Raw genomic sequence first — 18,918 nt, 5'->3', positions numbered from 1 at the left:
CTTATATTGCATGAAGGATTATTGTGACAATAAATGGGTAATCCTGTGTATGCTGCCTCAAATTGCTTGGAGTTAATAATGCAATGATAAAATAGGTAACATCCTCATGGATGAATTTGTAATATGTGCCTGAATTACAATGCACTTTTGAATTGTTGTTACTTAGAAGGAAAACACATCAAAATTACTGGGCCTTGCTTCCAAGTAGAAGGTTTCCTTTACATTTGAGAATTGCAGCTGTAATACACCAGTCGAGGCTGTAATGCCATCTTATTTGCTGGAGGATGAAAGTTGTTCAGATGTATCAGAATTCAGTGTTCAGGGAAGGCTGCCTGTGGCAGAGACACAGAAATTGCTATTGTGCAGTTCTTTTTAAAGGCTATAATTGCATTTTAAAAAATGTATAGAATCCTGCCCGGTGGAACCTTTTGACACCTCCTGTTCTTTCTTCTACTCAAACTTGAAGATCACTGATATGAGGAAAAAAACAGTGTTGGACTCTGATGCTTCATACTGGTACAAAAGGCAATGTTAATGCCCTCAAATGCCACCCTGCTGCCTCTTAGCAAGCAGGGAGCATAAAGTTTAACCCTTTGTTGGACTTATTAATGTGTGATGGAAGGATAGAATTATTCATCTGTTAGAAATCTGTGCTGTGGCTTAGTGGTTAAGATACCAATTCTGACAATTGGAAGGTCAGAAAGTTGGCAGTTCGAGACCTGAGTGCTGTGTGATGGGGTTTGCTTCTGTTGCTAGTCCCAGCTTCTGCCAACCTAGCAGTTTGAAAGCATTCAAATGTAAGTGGATAAATAGGTACCACGTCAGCGGGAAGGTAACAGCGTTCGGTGGAGTCATGCTAGTCATATGACCACTGGAGTAGTCTTCAGACAATGCTGGTTTTTTGGCTTAGTAATGGAGATGAGCACTGCCCCCTACAATTGGTTATGACTAGACATTCATGTCAAGTGACTGCCTTTACCTTTTTCCTTTAGAAATCCATACTCTGTGCTCCTTACTTTCAGGCATTTTCGACTTTCCCAAGCAAGACTGCTACTGCCACATGTGCTTCATTGAATGGATTTTAGGGAGATCATTTCTAACAGGAGCTTCCTTCCTGAAGAAGGTAATTTTAACTGGAACCATGGGGAAAGAACAGTTACATTCCCTTCACATCTTGGCCTTCATCCCCCTGCCTGAGTGCTTATTACTATTTCCTCAATACGCCTCTTTTATTTATTTTTAAGCACTGACATGCTGTTCTTCCTGCAAAGGTACAAAAGTGGCTTATAAGAAGAAAGAATAAAAGAGGAAGAACAAAAGAAAGATACTAATAAGTTAGTAATAGCCAGTTCTTGGGGAAATTGCATTTTGAGTACAAATCTTTGAATGCAGCCACTATAGCTACTGGACTTTTTGGTTGGAGGATTCTGGGAGTTGTAGTCAATGTGTTTTTCAATCTCTGGTTATAGCTTGAGATTGGGTATCAATAGTGAAACAATACTTTAAGTTTGTGGCATCAAGCTAGCACACATTTTGCCTGGATGAAAGTTAAATTCCAGTAGACAGTCATGTGGTTTGGTCCAGTTCAAATTAGTTGGCAACTTTGTTTTCAGGAAAAGAGTGTTAGATAGTAAAATTACTTTCATCAAGTCCCGAGTATAATCTGTGTTATGTGGTTGTGTTTGTTTTTGTTTTTGTATTTTCATTTATTCTCCCGAAGAAGCAAAATAGTAGTGTAGCAGAATAAATTTCAAGTAGTTGTGGAAGAGAGTCAGAGATCTAATTTTTGTGTGTGGATTTGCCTGTGTTCACTGCTTAAGACTAGAACCAGGACATGCAATCACATTTGCAGATGTAATGGCATTGCAGTTCGAAAAGGGTGTGAAGCTAGATTAAATTGGCACACAAATTTTACTGTATTTCCTGCCCTTAACTCTTCCCAGTTAGTATCTCATATATAACCCACAGAATAAATACAGTTTCCTGTAGCTCTAGAAGGGGAATTTGTGGGCCGTGGCTCTAAACGTCACATCACCCTGGGTGATATATTATAACCTGAATCATCAGCTGAACTTTTCCCTTGACTGAATGCTGTTGGGTGTCTTCTTCTAATCCTTTACTTAGTGTACACTAATTTCCTCTCCCCTCCCCTCTGCTGGTGCTAAAAGGAAAGGTTCCTACTGAATGGGTTTTATTTTTTTGATGAAGCTAAGGATGAGTTAACTTCCTGAGATGGTAACAGTTCTCTGTGTCCACACTGGGTAAAAATTAACCAGGTTTTAATAGTCAATTGCTTGACTGCCTTTAAAGACAAAAAGCTACACACTGATCCTAAGTCAATTAGTCCTTTGGCAAGTGGTGTTGTTACAGGATTACAAGAACACTGATTCCTCTGTACTTCTGGTATATCCTTGATCGGGAAGGATAAGTACTTGGACAGTCTTGTCCCTTGCAGAAATATGTCTGCATTTCTCTTGGATACTACTCACAGGAAAAAACGTGTGCTGACTCTGCCCTCCTGCTTTGGTTAAACTTTAGTCAATGTTTGCTTTGTGATAAGGTTTTTTTTTTAAAGGCCAGAACAGGCTGGGTGTTCTGTCTACAGCCAATCACTTTCTAAACAGGTAGACTAGCAAAGTTCAGAGCTTATTTGCTTTTTCAGAAACCCAACTCTCCTCCCCTTGTTTATAACTAGTGATGTAGAATTATTTTTAATCAAAAGGTGTATGCGTATTCACACCCATGTGTGGATTGAAGTGAATCCTGTATGAGCCTAGATATCTAAGCTACATGCCCAGTACCAAGAAATGTTAATTTCATTTTCTTTTTTTCTAGGGAAGAGGGGGAATGTTTAGCCCTCCAGATGTTTTGTTCAATTCCAGCCCCTTTCAGATGTTGCTGGCTGGATCTCATGGGAATTGTAGTCTGGCAGCATCTGGACGGTCATACATTCCCCACCCCTTCTTGAAGCTTTGTTAAACACAGACTCTTCAGTGTGAGCACTATGAATCACTTTGTTCAGCCTAAGGTGTTTGTATGTCTTTCTGTTTTAATAAACATGTATCGATGTATCATAACATGGCAGAAACAAACCAAAAAATGCTTACCATGTCAGATTACATTCACAGTTCAGAGGATAAATGCAGTCAGACAAGGGAAGTCCTTATCAAGCATAACAGCAGAGAGATTTATGAGCCTTAACAGGGAGAAGAAAAAATGTAGGTAAAGTTCTGAGGAAAACAAATCAAGAGTCAGCCTACAGCAGGGATGGGCAGTCTTTAGCCTAGTCAGACCTACTTTGTGTTTGTTTAACTAGAATCTGACAGAGAAAGGTGCAAAATAAAGGCTAAACACACGAGACACAACTAAAGACCAGGGTGCCTCTACAAATTGACACTGGGAATTTGTTAATAGCACCAAAACCTAGCTCACAGTCCTTTCATATTTTCTTAATTTCAGCAGTCTGATTTAGTCAGAAAAGGGGATTTCTTGTTAACCTGTTGCGAGCCAGAAATCCTTGCTGATATACTGCAGGTCATTCAGAAATCTACCAGTTAGATTCATGTCTACTTTCTGTCCACGCTTGTCCTGGAAGACCAATGACTGCTAGTTGAGGAGGTAAGGTTAAGATCTTACTGCTTGTTAACAGACAAATTAAGGGTATATCAATTTTCATCAAAATAGCCATCTTTTTAACAAGCTCTCTACCCAAGTGGTTTTGCTGTGTGAGTGCCTCAGCTAATACTATTCGTCACACTCTGTCATACTAGTCATTCACAGTGCATTTTAAAGCTGATTTCCAGTGAAATGCTATTTCTGGTCAGGCTGTTAAAAGATGGTTGGGGGGGGGTGTTCGTCTTTGGATCTGTGCTAAGAATATTTGTTTGTGCTATCTTAGAGCTCATGGTACTGATACCCTTGTTTTAGCTTTGCTCTCTGCTCAAGATGCTGCTTTCCTAGCTTAAAGCCCATCTTACTCTTCTGTTGACAATACCCACTCTTGGGGCAAAATTACATGTAACATCTATGGTTGGATCTCCCTTCACTTTCATTTTGCTTGGAAGACTGAATTTGATCATATCAGTGGTGATGAGATCAGTTTTTAACTTCCACAGTTCCCTTATATATAACACATTCCCAAAGCTGCTTTTACCCTGGAGGGATAAAAGGGAGAACATGGGCATCTATATTTAAAGAGGGGAGAAAGCATTGGGTGATCAGTCATGGATCTCCCTGCAAAACTCGGGGTGGATCTCTTCCAGTATCATTGGACAAGACTAAACTAACCTTGGACATACAGTGTCTGAGTACATTGCAGTCTTACTATTTCATACGTTTTTTAGGGGGTGGGTACCCATGTTAGCCTCTTGAGACTAAACAAGAAAGAGTCTTGTGGTGCTTTAAACACTAACAATGTTTATTTGGAATATGAGAGGTTGGGTCTAGTCCACAAAAGGGCATGCCAAGTAAAACGTTTTATTTTTCAAGGTATCTAAAGAATCTTTTTTGTTTCATGTGCATGTTTCTCTCAAGAAATAAATGCAGTAATCTATTTTGAGCAGTAGCATATGTGTGAATTGTACTTCTGTATTCTGTAGCATCCTTGCAGTGGTGGCAAACTTATGACACGAGTGCCAGAAGTGGCACTCAGAGCTCTCTCTGCGGGCACAAGTGCCATCACCTCAGCACAGAGTTCGCCAGAGTTTGTTACTAGAAAGTCAGAGGGACATGGCACTTTGCGATAAATAAGTGGGTTTTGGGTTGTAGTTTGGGCACTCAGTCTCTAAAACGTTTGCCATCACTGCAAGACATCTCTTGTTATAGCTCTAAAGATTAAACTACTACACACACTAGGATCTGGAAAGCAAAATTTTCCTGATTACTTATTCCAGGGTATTTTGTAAGAATAGTAAAATATACTAGTAAAATACTAGTATATTTTACTAGGAATGGGAAGGGCAGCTATAAAGGAACTGGACAAGATACTGAAAAGCAAAGACATACAACTGATCACTAAAGTCAGAATTGTCCAGGCCATTGTATTCCCAATTACCATGTATAGCTGTGAGAGCTGTACAATGAATGAAGTAGACAGAAAGTAAATCAACTCATTCGAAATGTGGTGCTGGAGAAGAGTACTTAGGATACTGTGGATAGCCAAGAAGACAAACAAATGGGTTCTTGAACAGATCAGACCAGAGCTCTCCTTGAAAGCTAAGTCTCAAGTTGAGACTATCATACTTTGGCCATATAATGAGAAGGCACATATCCCTAGAAAAAACAATATTGCTAGGAAAGTTAGAGGGTAAAAGAAAGAGAGGAAAATCACAGACCAGATGGATACTCGATTGAGGGGGGATATGGGCAAGGGTTTGCAGGATCTGGGCAGGGCAGTGGAGGATAGGGATTTTTGGAGATGTCTCATCCACATGGTCGCCATGAGTCAGAGTCAACTCAAGGGCAGCTAACAACAACAACATTTTACAAAAGATATTTTGTGGGTCAGGCACACTGCACCTGATATCCCTTGACGTATTGTGCACTCTGGTTGTGCTATAGCTAATTTGGAAGATCTTTAAATGGAATTCTATTACAAGGATTAATTTTCCTGCCTTACTATAAGGAAGTTGGACTAGAGGTCTCTTGGAACTCTTCTGGCTGTAAGGTTTTCTTCCACAGGCCACATACATGGTTGAAAGCTTTGGTGAGTTCTGACGTACAAGGCTCCTTCTGAGCACACATTGTTCTCTGTTCTTTCTCATGAATCAAAGGCCTGTTACAGACTGCCAAAATAAAGCTGCTTCGGGTCTCTTTGGAGGTATGCTCTTTAAATGATGCATGGGTCCTAAGAGTCCGGAGGTCGCGCCAAAGCCACACTCCATTCTTAAGCACTGGAGCGCAGCTTTGGTGCAGCTTCCGGATTCTTTGGATGCATGCATCGCTTAAACAGCATACCTCCAAAGAGACCCGAAGCAGCTTTATTTTGGCAGTCTGGAACAGGCCAAAGGAATGCTTTACATCCGCAGTGGGGAACTGCTCATGTGGAGTATGCCATGATCATAAACAATTCAGCATTTAAGTTATTGGCCAATACATAAAGGGTTGGGCAACTCAGTATTTTTCATACTTCCAGTACTTGAGATTTGGTTTTCTTCAACCCCAGGTTACAACTCGCCTCACTTTTATATCATATTCTTATGTGCAATTGAACATACTTCTCATCTGTCTTTCTGTTGTATGTTCCACACTTTAAATGTATCCTACTCCTTACTGCCTCTTTCTTGGAGTCTTGCTTGGTATGGCAATGGCTTTCATCCTCAGAAAGTTTTCCTATAATGTTTTCAGCAATAGTGTCAACTCTGATTCACTCTGCTCTTCTGTTCCTTTGCTAGAGTTAATCCAGAGCTCTTTATTAGAACCTGCTCAAAACACATACGCTCAGTAATATTAAGACTTCGGTATTATGAGATATCCAGAAAGGCATACTCACTGTATGTTTTGTTTTGATGTTTGTTGGATCTTATCTGATCTGATCTGTTTTCCTTAGAAACTGCCCCACCTCCTCACCATGGCCTCAAAGCATGACCATCATATCTTCCATTCTTATGAACTCCTACAAATAGAAAAGAAAATGCTTGTGCATGCTTCCGCTGCTTTTGTAACCTACTATTGTGGATGATTTAGGACCTTGGGAACACAACTGTTTATATCTCTCTGTTGTGAGAACTGTCTATTCCTTCTCTCATCTTTTTGTTCTTTAACCAATTTTCAGTCCACAACAGGATTTATCCACTTATCCCATGACTACTTAACCGTATATTGTTCTGGGACTTACGGCGACCCCGAGGTAAACTTTATCATGGTTTTTTGGCAAGATTTGTTCATAGAAGGTTTGCCATTGCCTTCCCCTGAGGCTGAGAACATGTAACATACTCAAGGTCACCCAGTAGGTTTCCTGGCCAAGCTTGGAATCATACCTGGTCTCCAGAGTTGTAGTCTATCACTCGAACCTCTATGCCATGCTGGCTCTCACTTACCGTATATATTTGTGTATACTGTAAACTGAGAAATTTTAGTCAAAAATCAACCCAAAAAACCTGTGTCAACATGTCCATATGTCAATGTAAGTACCATACCTTAACTCTTACATTAAAAAAGGAACCATCCCCTTCTCTAAATAGAGTTACTAAATACAAGATCTTAGTCCATCTTGGAAGAATCTAAAAGAAGCACTGACTCCCTCTGCTCTCTCTGCTGCAGCACCTCTTCTGGCCTTTTTGAATGCCTGGGTGGGAAAATGGTGGGAGTGGCTTCTCTTTGGTGCTTCCCGTCAAAGGGCACCGAGAGAGCAGAAGAGGTTGGTGACTCTTTAAGTTTCTCCAAGGACAGACTAAGTTCTCACCTTTTCCCACTCTACTCAGAGGTGTTGCTTTTTTTTGATAAGAGTTAATACTGTACCATAGCTTTTGTCAAAAAAGGAATCGTCCCTTTCTCTGAGTAGAGTGGCAAAAAGCCTGTCTGAATGCCTGGGTGTCAAAGTGGCAGTGGCAGTGGTGGGGCGAGTGAGATATTGCTGGCAGCCTGCGATGGTGCTGACACTTTTGCTTTTCTATAGAATAGATTCGAGGAGCCATGTGCTGAGCCCCTTTATCAACCTGAATGAATGATACATGTTACTAGTTAGTCCTTCAGGTTTGGGCCAGCAGAGATATTCACATTCCCCCCCCCCCACTTTCATGGGGATCCTGCATACCTCACCCTACAAATTTGGAGAGCTGACTGCATCATTTTCCTTTGCTTCATTCGTTACATTCTTAGGTACATGCCCCTAAATGTTACCTTTGATCTATCCACGGGTCATATCAAAACCCATAATTTGCCCCCAAAACCTTCCCACAACTTGCATATGAGATTGATGCACATATGAGTAAATATAGTTGATTGGTAAGAGATTTGTCAAAAGCCTTTTGAAAGTTCAGGTAAACAGTGGCTGCATCCACAATGGAGAAATAATCCAGTTTAATACCACTGTAACTGCCCTGGTTCAGTGCTGTGGAATTCTGGGAACTATAGTTTGTTGTGGCAGCAGAACTCTCTGACAGAGAAGGCTAAATGTCTCACAAAATTACATTTCCCCGAATTCCTTAGTATTGAGACAGGGCAGTTAAAGTGGTGTCATTCTTCAGTGCAAATGCATCCAGTGTCTGCTAGTTTGCCTCTAGTCATACACTTGTTGACATTGTCAAATAATTGTATAAAGTTAGTGAGGAAGGACTTATATGAATGGAAGTTATGTTGATCCATTTTCAGCAAGACTTTTTCTATGTGCTTGATAATATTTTCTTTACTAGTGCTTTCCATCAGTTTATTTTGAACATATATTAAGCTAACTACTATTTTCTGGATCTCTACATTCCACCACAATTTCTTTTAAAAAATTGATATTACATTGACAAGTATTTATCCAACAATTCAAGTGCTTCCTCAGTTGGTTTTCTGTTTCTGGTGTGTTTGAAGAATTATTGTTGATCCAGATGTTACTGTTGTGTGTTTCTATCATTGTCGGTTCTTTTTTCCTTGTTCAAGTTTATCCTTTCTTGTTATCCACATTTGGGCAGAGGTGGAAGCCTCTTTTCCCTCTAATTCCTACTTTGACAGTGCTTGTTAGCCATAGTGGTGACCTCTTGGACTTTGTGGTTCCTGTAGTGACATGTGGTATGCATTCTAGCCAAGCTTCTGTTATTGTGGTTTTAAGTAACATCCAGGCCTTCTGGAAGGTTTTGACCCATTTGACACTTTTGAAGCCAAATATGACTGTTGAAAAAGCTTGGCTACTTGCCACACGTAAAGATTTCTGCTCATTCAAATGTCCTGTGTTGTTCAAATTTACACATCCTACAAAACCATCAGAACTTTCATATGGTCCCAGAAAAATGAGATAAGCTTTCAAGACCATGTTCACGTTCCTGTGGACAGGTACTTTAGTCCAGTGTACCTGCAATGGCCTTCACATCCTGTTCTTGATCCAGTGCAGATGGCCTCCAAGCTGCAGGGGAGGTGAAGTGTATAATTTGAACAGCTCATTGTAAACAAGATCTATAGGTATTGTTTGTTGGATTTCTCATTCAGCATTAGCAGGAAACTACCCACCACAGGAAACTGCAGTATCCTGAGTCATACATATAGCTCAATGTTGTCTTTACAACATACTCATAAAGTCTACAGTATACCAGACTATACTGACTGGCAGTAGCTGTCCAGGGTTTTAGCCAGAGTTTCAGAGGAAGGAACTGGCAAAGCAACCTCTGAGTATTCCTTGCTTGAGAAAACCCTGTGAAATTCGTGGGTCATCTAAGTCAATAAGCAGCTTAAAGGCACATACACACATACAGAATACACTGGCCATGCAAGAAGAACTAAAGCTGAAAGAAGCAGGAGTGTAGGACCTTTGTAAAGAGCTGGTGAAAGGAAGAACCAGTTCTTGGAACCAGAGTCACCACCTGCAGAGTTCCCACTATATCAGCAGCTTGGCTTGGCTTTCTTCTGGGGTTGATGGATGACCAAGTAAAGAAATGGCATGAACATATATTACAGTATAGGATCATGGCAGAAAGGCTGTTATATGCCCAGATGTGGCAGTGTATGGAGATAATAAACAGAAGAATTGATATTTAAGACATTTGAATGAGCAGAAATTGATAAAGTAAACATTTTAATAAGAGAGAAATCAGTAAACAAATGTACAAAGGACTGAGAGATATTTGTACAAATTTTATGAAAGCAGAATTTTTTTGCACGTTTTGAAAATTAGTTACTTTTCTTAGTAAGAAGTAGAAGTATACATCAATTTTGGATTTTTTTGGAGAAAGTATGTCTTAATAATATGTATATACCAAAAAATAGGAAAATGAGAGATCAGTTTTTAAATGTTTGGTGTTTAGATAGAAGTTGGAACCACTTCTTTTGGCCTGTGAATTTTGGGCCTTTGCTTCCAGATCAGCCATATGGAGAAAAAACATCAGCTCTGTAGTGCAGTTAATGGAATTTAATAGGCCTTCTATGTTTTGAATCAGCTGTGGATTTGATAGTTAGTTTTGCGGTTAATATATTTTTTTCCCAGAGCTTGGGAAAGTTACTTTTTTAAAACCTTTAATTCTCAGGATTCCCCAACCAGCATGACTGGTGGAAGATTCTGGTAGTCAAGAAGTTAACTTTTCAAAGTTCTGCATTTTTCCTTTTAAGATCCCTGCAAAAGTTCATGGTTGCCATGAGCAGCAGTTGGGACAGTAAGCTAATAAAATACAACAATTCAAAACATGAAAAACACCATAATCTCAGATGACAACTCTACTTGGAGCACTGCTAGAGGCACATTCAGACTATTTCCTCTATTTCCTCTCTGGCCCAGAAACATTTTATAAACATAGGGGCTCGACAGACTGCCCTGAAAGGACAGGCTGGAGCTGCCCGTTTTTGCTGCTGAGGGACACCACAGCAGTCAAACTCTGCTGCCTCTCTTTGCACTAAAAAGAACCCACTAAAAGCAAATTTTTTTGCTGTGTGCAGCGGACACCTCGAGTGCGCCATTGACGCCCTGTCTCACGTTGATGATGCAAACATGGCGCCATGATGTGCGGGTGCTGCGCTGCACTTGCGTCATCATGGCGGCCCCCATGTAGACAGGGCTTCGCCATGATGGCTGCCACCGTGCGTTAGGGCTCAGGACCATGTGGTTGCTCCACATTCCTGAGCCCTAAAATCAGCCCCAGACTGCTGCTTTCTGGCAGTCTGTACCAGGCCTTAATTCCCAAAACCAATAGATTTAGTAAGCTGGTAATGTGTTTCATGTGTTGTACTAGAACCCTCATGCTTTCTTGCTGCTTTTGTTCTTTTCTCCTGCACTTGTTAATGACGTTTGTGTGCTTGTAGATATTTCGCCCCACCTAATGGGGCCGATTAATCTTGAGATTAATGTCAAATCAGATTCTCTACCTCCACCCCTTGCTCATTGCAACCTGATGTGACTGATGGAGTGATCTGGAGATCTCAAAAGCTTGCACGTATTTTTATGTTCTTTCGGTTGACCTAATATAGTTATTGAGAGCCAGCAAGATGTAGTGATTTGAGCACTGAACAATGACTCTGGAGATCAGGGATCGATTCTTCACTCAGCCTTGAAACCCCCTAAGTGACTTTGGGCAAGTCCCACAATCTCAACCCCAGAACACCCCCCCCCCCCAAAAAAAAAAATAAGTCAAGAAATGACTTGAAGAGAGACAGCAACAACAAAATACAGTTATTATTCTAATATGGATTTTGGCATTCTACTGACCAAATCACAGCTGCTTCTGTTTTGATTCCTTTGGCTTATATGTGCTTTTCTCATCTTAGCATCCAGAGTTACTCTTTACTTTCACTTTGTTCTCTGTTGCCTGGTTCAGATGCACCATGTATGCATGGTGAACCATTAACCTGAAAATAGTATTCTGCTGAGTATGATTTACCTATTTCTGATGGCTTCTCCTATGTTGGAATAAGTGTTGGCATTGTGAGAAGGGTGTCAGATTGTAACTGATGATTCCTCTCTTTGCGTATGCATGTGTATGTGGAGTGGGGCACATAGTGAGGAATATAGCATAATATACTTCTGTGTCTTTGATAGTTGACATGGACCAAGAACCAATTTTAAAAGATCCTTAAAAAATTGTGGTTGTGTACATCAGTGTTGGGGTAGCATTCAGATGCGGTGAAAGAATGGGTTTAGTTTCCAGAAATGCTGTTGTTCAGGCATTGCCATTTGAAACTTCTTCATTATCTTTGGTTTACACTAAGTTGTACTATGTTTGAGGAAGTAAGATGATTTTTCCATTAGAGGGTTTTCCCTGCTTTATTGGCAAAGATATGCATTTGTGGTTGTGTTTATGCTCCAACAGTCCCTGTGTATAAGGCACTGTTACTATTTACTAATAATTATCTTCTGTACACCACAATTGCTGCTGTATATAACTGTCTCTGTTTTGCTTTAGGGAAGATTTTGAGGGTTCATCTAAAAATATAAACTGATAGAATTGCCACACTGTAGCTGTGCAAGTTACTCTCAAATTAGGGATCAACTGTTTCTCGATAATACTGCACATGTCCAGCCAGCCACTTACGTGGAGGAAAGCAGCACCGAACTCAATGAGACTCACCTCTGGGTAGTTATGTATAGGTTGTATAGTAGGCCCTTGGTATTTGATGGGGTTTATTTCCAGGAAGCCCCATGGATAACAAATCTACGGATGCTCAAGTCCCATTAAATACAATGGCACAGTAAAATGGCGCCCCTTATATAAATGGTAACATTAAGGTTTTGTAAGCAGATGTGCCCTCCCTTTGTCATCTTGTCATCAGATCTCAGAGGGAGAATGAGGCCTGCCAGCTCCATCAGGCCTGGCCTGAACTAAGAAGAAGAACCCTCCCTCCAGCCCATCTACCTGGGTCCAGGCCTCAGAGAGAGAGAACTGCTGGACCTGATTCCCGTCCCCACCACCATTCCCTTCTCCTTTTGTGTCGTGTCTTCTTAGATTGTAAACCTGAGGGCAGGGCATTGTCTAATTAAAAATAATAATTGTAAGCCGCTCTGAGAGCCTTTAGGGCTGAAGGGCGGGGTATAAGTACTCTAATAATAAATAAATAAGGTTGGCTTTTTTGGAATTTATGCATTTTTAAAATATTTTTCAAACTGTGGATACGTGAATCTGTGGATAAAAAATCCGTGGATGTGGAGGACTGGCTGTACAGTAATGTGCCATATACTGGTCACCCTGCCACTTTGCGTGCAGTTGTTGAGATTTGAGCTGTTTATTATAGGCTAGCTATGTTTTATTGGTATATCCTTTTGTCCAATGACCAAAGATCCTTTTTACAGTTAAGCACAGGACAGATTATGCAGAGCAAATAAACAGCAGCGAGAGCAGACCCTTGTGAAGCAGGTTAAGAATTTGTCTCTGTTGTGATCTTTAAGCTTTAAGCTGTTGCTGTATATTTGCAACACTCTTGTTCATCTGTGAAATAGAGAACACGATTTAAAGTGATGTAGTCCAGGATGTTAGATATAATTTCTGGGTTGAAATGGTTTATAGCTCTTAAAATTGTTCATGTTTGCTGTTCTGAAGGCTAGCAATGAAGACCAATAATTTCTGCTGTGCAGGTGTGTGTGTAGCGGGGGGAGGGATGTGGAGATGGGAAGGGAGGAAGAGGAGTAGTGGCCAGACTCTTCGGGAGTTACTCAGTGTGTTCACATGTGGGCTGGTTTTCTCTTCATCTTGTTTTCACAATTGCATACTCCAGCTTGTAATGTGATACTCCTGCAAAAAAAAGGCAAAATGATCCTTTGTGGTGCATTGTATATCACTGTTATGTGCATGTGTAGGCTGGCAGATTTGCACACATTCCATCTACTTAAAATTACCTGGGATGACAGGTGTCATACCTTGTGACACCTCCTCCTTGATTTTTGTTTTTGTTCCTACTTTATTATAGGGATCAACATTTTTGAGTAATTAGACTGATTAGACAAAAGCTTGCTCTTCCCATGTAGCAAATTGCCAGGGCTACTATATCTCTGCTATTTTTAACATCCCTGTCCAGATACTCCTCTGGATGCTTACCTCTTATTTTTGTTTATGGTGGGACTGAATTATCTTTTTTGCCTTCTATAGCTCTCTAGGGCGTGTTACAGACGGGTGGTCTTGCGCCGCTGCCGATTGCTGCGTCTGGGAACCTCAGCAGCCAAACCGCGTGGTTCCCGGGCACAGCAACAAAGAAGTGCCAAAATGGCGCTTCTTCCTGTGCCCCGGAACAGGCGCCGCAAGGCACAAGGCGCACACTCGCGGCACCACTTCCGGTGCGCAACGTCAGGATGCTGTGCGTCCGCAATGTCAAAATGGCGGCGCCCAACTGTATGCAGCACCGCTATTTTGACATAGTCGTTATGCGTGAGGGGCTAGGTGTGTCAGGAAGCGCCGCCCCTCACGCGTAACGACGGTGCCCCATAGGGCCCGTCTGGAATGCGCCTAGGATTCAGTTTCCAAAAGAGGAACCAAATACTTGGAAAACTAATTCAAAACCTAGAAAGTTACTTTTTATAAGTAATTCACTGAAAGAATAATTCCTTGCAGTTGTTATGTACAGTGCTAAAGAAGTAACTTGGCATTGCTTGCTATTTTTGTTGCTTTTAAGGGAAAAAATATAGAAGAATGGCACACAAAATGAAAAAATATGTCAGAATACTACTTAAAAATGCCCTGAAAAAGTAGCTTTTAAAAGTGACTGGCAAAAATTAATACCAGTGATGTTACTTTACTTTTTCTTGCTTCTGAAATGCAACTTCATTACTCCTACATTACACTCTCAGTAACTTGCAACAGATAACTGTATTTCTTGTAATATGTTACTCCAATGGTCTAGCTTAACTTGTGACTTTACTCATTAAACAAAATAATTTTCCTCTCGGCAGTGTTCTGCCTCTCTAGAGTTTTTCTTGTTGTTGTTGTTGTGTGCCTTCAAGTTGTTTCTAACTTATGGCGACCATAAGGTAAACCAACCAAGGGGTTTTCTTGGCAAGATTTGTTTAGAGGGGGTTTGCTTTTGTCTTCCTCTGAGGCTGAGAGTGTGTGACCTGCCCAAGGTCAGCCAGTGGGTTTCCAAAGGTCTATAATTCTCTTCTTTGCCATCTCTTCCCCAGTTGTTGAGAGAGCCCTACTGAGAACAGGCTAGAATCTCCTTGGAATTGCTAGAATTTCCAATACTACCAGCTACTATATTAAACAAGATGATTCTCCCTACCTCATGCCCAGCAGCGGTTGGGGGATTATGTCTGCTTTTGCTTCCCAGAATACATGTAGGAATTTGCTAGTTTCATCTTTAGACTTTTGTAGGATGATGTTACTGTGTAATGCTGCTGTTGACAGACATGTGGCTTTCTTTGCTGCCACATGATGTAAGCTAGGATGACTCAGGGAACTGATAAATGAAACCAGCATAATAAACAGCATCCCCAGATGCTTACTTCATTAAACACTTGCTGATGAAATAAACCTCATGGGTGTCCTTGTTCTTCAAATCAGCAGCTGGAGCTATTAGAACTCTTGTGAGAGTATTCCCTTTGGTCCATCTAATGCACAACACAAAAAGCTCTGTTTATATTTGATAGCAGTTTCCCCCTTTATGTCTACCACATGGGCATGAGTTTGTCTCTGTGTGAAGACATTTTTTCACTTGCATGCTTTCCATACAGCTAAAAAGGTCAATGCAATTTTAGGCTGCATCAATAAAAGTATAGTGTCTAGATTAAGAGAAGTAATAGTGCCACTATATTCTGCTCTGGTCAGGCCCCACCTGGAATATTATGTCCATTTCTGGGTGCCACAATTCAGAAAGGATGTTGAGAAACTGGAACAAGGAACGACTTAGGTAGCTGGGGATGTTTAGCCTGGAGAAAAGAAGGTTAAGAGGTGATATGATAGCCCTGTTTAAATATTTGAAGGGATGTCATATTGAGGAGGGAGCAAGCTTGTTTTCTGCTGCTCCAGAGAACAGGACCTGGAACAATGGATGCAAGCTATAGCAAAAGAGATTCAACCTCAACATTAGGAAGAACTTCCTGACAGTAAGGGCTGTTCGACAATGGAACACACTCCCTTGGAGTGTGGTGGAGTCTCCTTCTTTGGAAGTCTTTAAGCCAGGGGTCGGCTGCTGTTGCCGCCGCTGCCACCGCCACCACTTGCGGCTTTTCGCCGCTCTGGGCGCTGCCATTTTTTTGCCCAAAATGGCGGCGAAGTCTCGCGCGACCTTCCCTGCCATTTTGGGCGAAAAAATGGCGGCGCCCAGAGGCGAAGTCTCGCGGAACTTCAGAAAAGGTCGCACGAGATTTCGGCCTCCAGGAGGCCCGCTGCAGCCGCCGGAGGCCTCAAACAGGGCTCCGACGGCAGCAGCAGGCCTCTCGGAGGCCCGTTGCTATCGCTGGGGCCCCTCAGAAGCCTGGAAGAAGCAGGCGGAGCCGCCTGCACGGGTGTCCTCCTCCTCCTTCCCGGCCTCTCAGGGCCGCCAGGCCCCTCAGAAGCCTGGAAGGAGCAGGCTAGGACGCTCGTGCGGGTGCCCCTCTCCTCCTTCCCGGCCTCTCAGGGCCCCCAGGGCCCTCAGAAGCCTGGAAGGAGCAGGCTAGGACGCCCGTGCGGGTGTCCCTCTCCTCCTTCCCGGCCTCTGAGGGCCCCCAGGAGCCCTTGGTGTTCTTTGTGCAAAATCCCCTCTCAGCACCTTGTGCCTTCCTGGGTTGAGACAGTGTGCATGCTTTCTGCCTTTTATTTAATTGCATTTTAGTAGTTTCCATGCTTGTAACTATTATTATTATTATTTACTTGCCCTTGGTGTTCTTTGTGCAAAATCCCCTCTCAGCACCTTGTGCCTTCCTGGGTTGAGACAGTGTGCATGCTTTCTCCCTTTTTTTAAAATTTGCTTTGTAGTAGTTTCCATGCTGGGAACTATTATTATTATTATTATTATTATTATCATCATCATCATCACCACCACTCTGGGGGCGGAGCATTCGGCCCCGCCCCTGGATGGTGGAAGCTCCACCCCCAGCATGCAGCCCCGCCCCCGGGGGTGGAAGCTCCACCCCCCAGCTTCGCCCCCCCAGTTGTCTGAGGGACAGCAACCCGGCCCCCGGCTCAAAAAGGTTGCCTACCCCTGCTTTAAGCAGAGGCTGGATGGCCATCTGTCGGGTATGCTTTGATTGAGATTTCCTGCATGGCAGGGGGTTGGACTGGATGGCCCTTGTGGTCTCTTCTAACTCTACGATTTTAGAAAACAATTGGCTAGCTGTCCTCTTTTTAAGGCTACGACCTGGTTGCCAATAGTGTTGTTTTGTTTTGCTTTAACTGAATGAAGGTGTGAATGGCTGCTTAAATAGGATAGTTCAAATTCTTCCCGGTGAGCTCCGCTCGGTTGCCTCCCTTGATCTGTTTAGGAAGAAGTTAAAAACCTTCCTTTTCCAACAGGCTTTCACCCAGACGCTGTGCTATCTGCTCTCTCCCCATTGCACCAGCACTTTAAGCTAGTTATTGTTGTGGTTTTAAACTTGTGATTTTTTTTATCCTGTTTTTAATAATTTTAATTGTATTGCTGTGTATTTTTTATATGGATACTATTTGTAAATTGTACATTGTGTAGTACCTTTGTTGTAACCCGCTTTGATCTGCCAGGAAAAGCTGGCTATAAATAAACAGTTTATTATTATTATTAAATTAGTTGCCATTGTACTGTAACACCTGATCTATTGACCGTGATCTGGTGTCATATTTAGGTGAATAAAGCTTGTGGTTAGATGCAATATTCATTGATACATAAAATCAATACATAGAATGTTTATATAAATTAACTTATATATTGAATCACAATATCCGGGAATTCAAATGGAAGTTCAAACCAAGGATAGGGATGCTCTGTAATCAGAAGAAGAACATACTACATGATCAAGAAGAAATAATAAGATGATGGAAGCAATATACAGAAGAGCTATATAAAAAGAGCACTTTGTGATTGAAGAACCATATGAACATGAAGCCCACATTCTAGAGAGTCGGTTGGAAGTTGCGCTAATAGAATTTGAAAGGAATAAATCAGCAGAAAAAGATGATATTCCAGTTGAACTGTTACAATGCATAGAGACAGAATCAACTCAATTATTAACTAAAATATCCCATCAAATATAGAAAATAAAACAATGGCTAATAGATTGGAAACAATCAATATACATCTCCATCCACAAAAAAGGAGAGCAATTATAGGGCAATAGCATTAACTTGCCACAGAAGCAAAATCATGTTCAAAATACTGCAGCAAAGACTCCAATCATATATGAAGAGAGAAATTCCAGAAGAGCAAGTGGCTTTCAGTAAAGGAAGAGGCATGAAAGACCACATTGTGAACATATGATGATTGATGGAATGCATCAAAGAATTCCAGAAGAAAGCCAGTGTATGCTTTATAGACAATAAAAAAGCCTTTGACTGTGTAGATCACGAAAAGTTATGGAATGCTCTTAAAGAAATGGGATGCTACTACATTTGATAGTCCTGATGAGGAATCTGTACTTAGGACAAGAGGTTACTGTTAGAACAGAATATTGAGAAACAGATTGGTTCCCAATTGGCAAAGAGATCAGGCAAGGCTGCATTCCATCTACTTGTTCAACTTCTATACAGAAAATATCATGCAAAGAGCACGTTTAAGACTCAGAAGAAGGAAGAGTGAAGATAGGAGGAAGGAACACTAGCAATCTAAGATATGCAAATGACACTGTAATACTAGTGGAAAATAACAGAGACTTCGAACAATTACTAAGGAAAGTTAAAGAAGAAAGGCAGGCTTACTGCTGAACATAAAGAAAATGAACATAGCGGATCAACATAAATTCAGCCTAGATAATGAGAAAATTGAACTAATCAAATAGTCCCTGTGCTTTAGATCAAATATTGATCAGAATGGAGACTGCAGTGAAGAAATCAGAAGAAGACTAGGAATGGGAAGGGCAGCTATGAAAGAACTAGACAAGATCCTAAAGTGTAAGAGCTTTAAAGTTAGCATCATCCAAGCCATTGTATTCCCCATCACTACGTACAGATGTGAGAACATGATAGTGAAGAAAGTGGATAAGAAGAAAATCAACTCATTTGAGATGGGTTGCTGGAAAAGAGTGCTGAGGATACCATGGACAACCATATGCGTCCTAGAACAGATCAAGCATGAACTCTTCCTGGAAGCCAAGATGATAAAATTGAAGCTGTTGTACTTTGGCCACATCATTAGAAGGTCCGACTCATTAGAAATGACAATAATGCTAGGAAATGTAGAAGTTAGTAGAAAGAGAAGACA

The 18,918-nt window shown here is 41.4% G+C and overlaps 1 protein-coding gene across 5 annotated transcripts in view; it reads left to right on the top strand.

Annotated features, from left to right (window-relative positions):
* The window catches only part of SEMA4G (semaphorin 4G), a 154,073-nt gene that overhangs the window by 22,620 nt on the left and 112,535 nt on the right, over positions 1-18,918 (top strand). Inside the window, exons 1-2 of one of the 5 annotated variants that reach the window (XM_089509741.1) lie at positions 1,041-1,123; positions 3,460-3,618. The exons of 2 other annotated variants lie outside the window; for them this stretch is intronic. Coding sequence is in view for 1 of the 3 variants with exons in the window: in XM_089509746.1 (XP_089365872.1) it covers positions 1,075-1,123 (49 nt within the window). In the remaining 2 variants the exon portion in view is untranslated. Of the gene's footprint in view, positions 1-1,022; positions 1,124-3,459; positions 3,619-18,918 lie in introns of those variants that run through there. 2 more of the 5 variants (XM_089509746.1, XM_089509742.1) reach the window with 2 other exon arrangements.

This window comes from Sceloporus occidentalis, unplaced genomic scaffold, assembly GCF_023333645.1.
Source record: "Sceloporus occidentalis isolate IW3139 unplaced genomic scaffold, rSceOcc1.0.p SCAF_2, whole genome shotgun sequence".
NCBI classification, from domain to species: Eukaryota; Metazoa; Chordata; class Lepidosauria; order Squamata; family Phrynosomatidae; genus Sceloporus; species Sceloporus occidentalis.
This window is presented reverse-complemented; position numbering and strand designations above follow the sequence as displayed.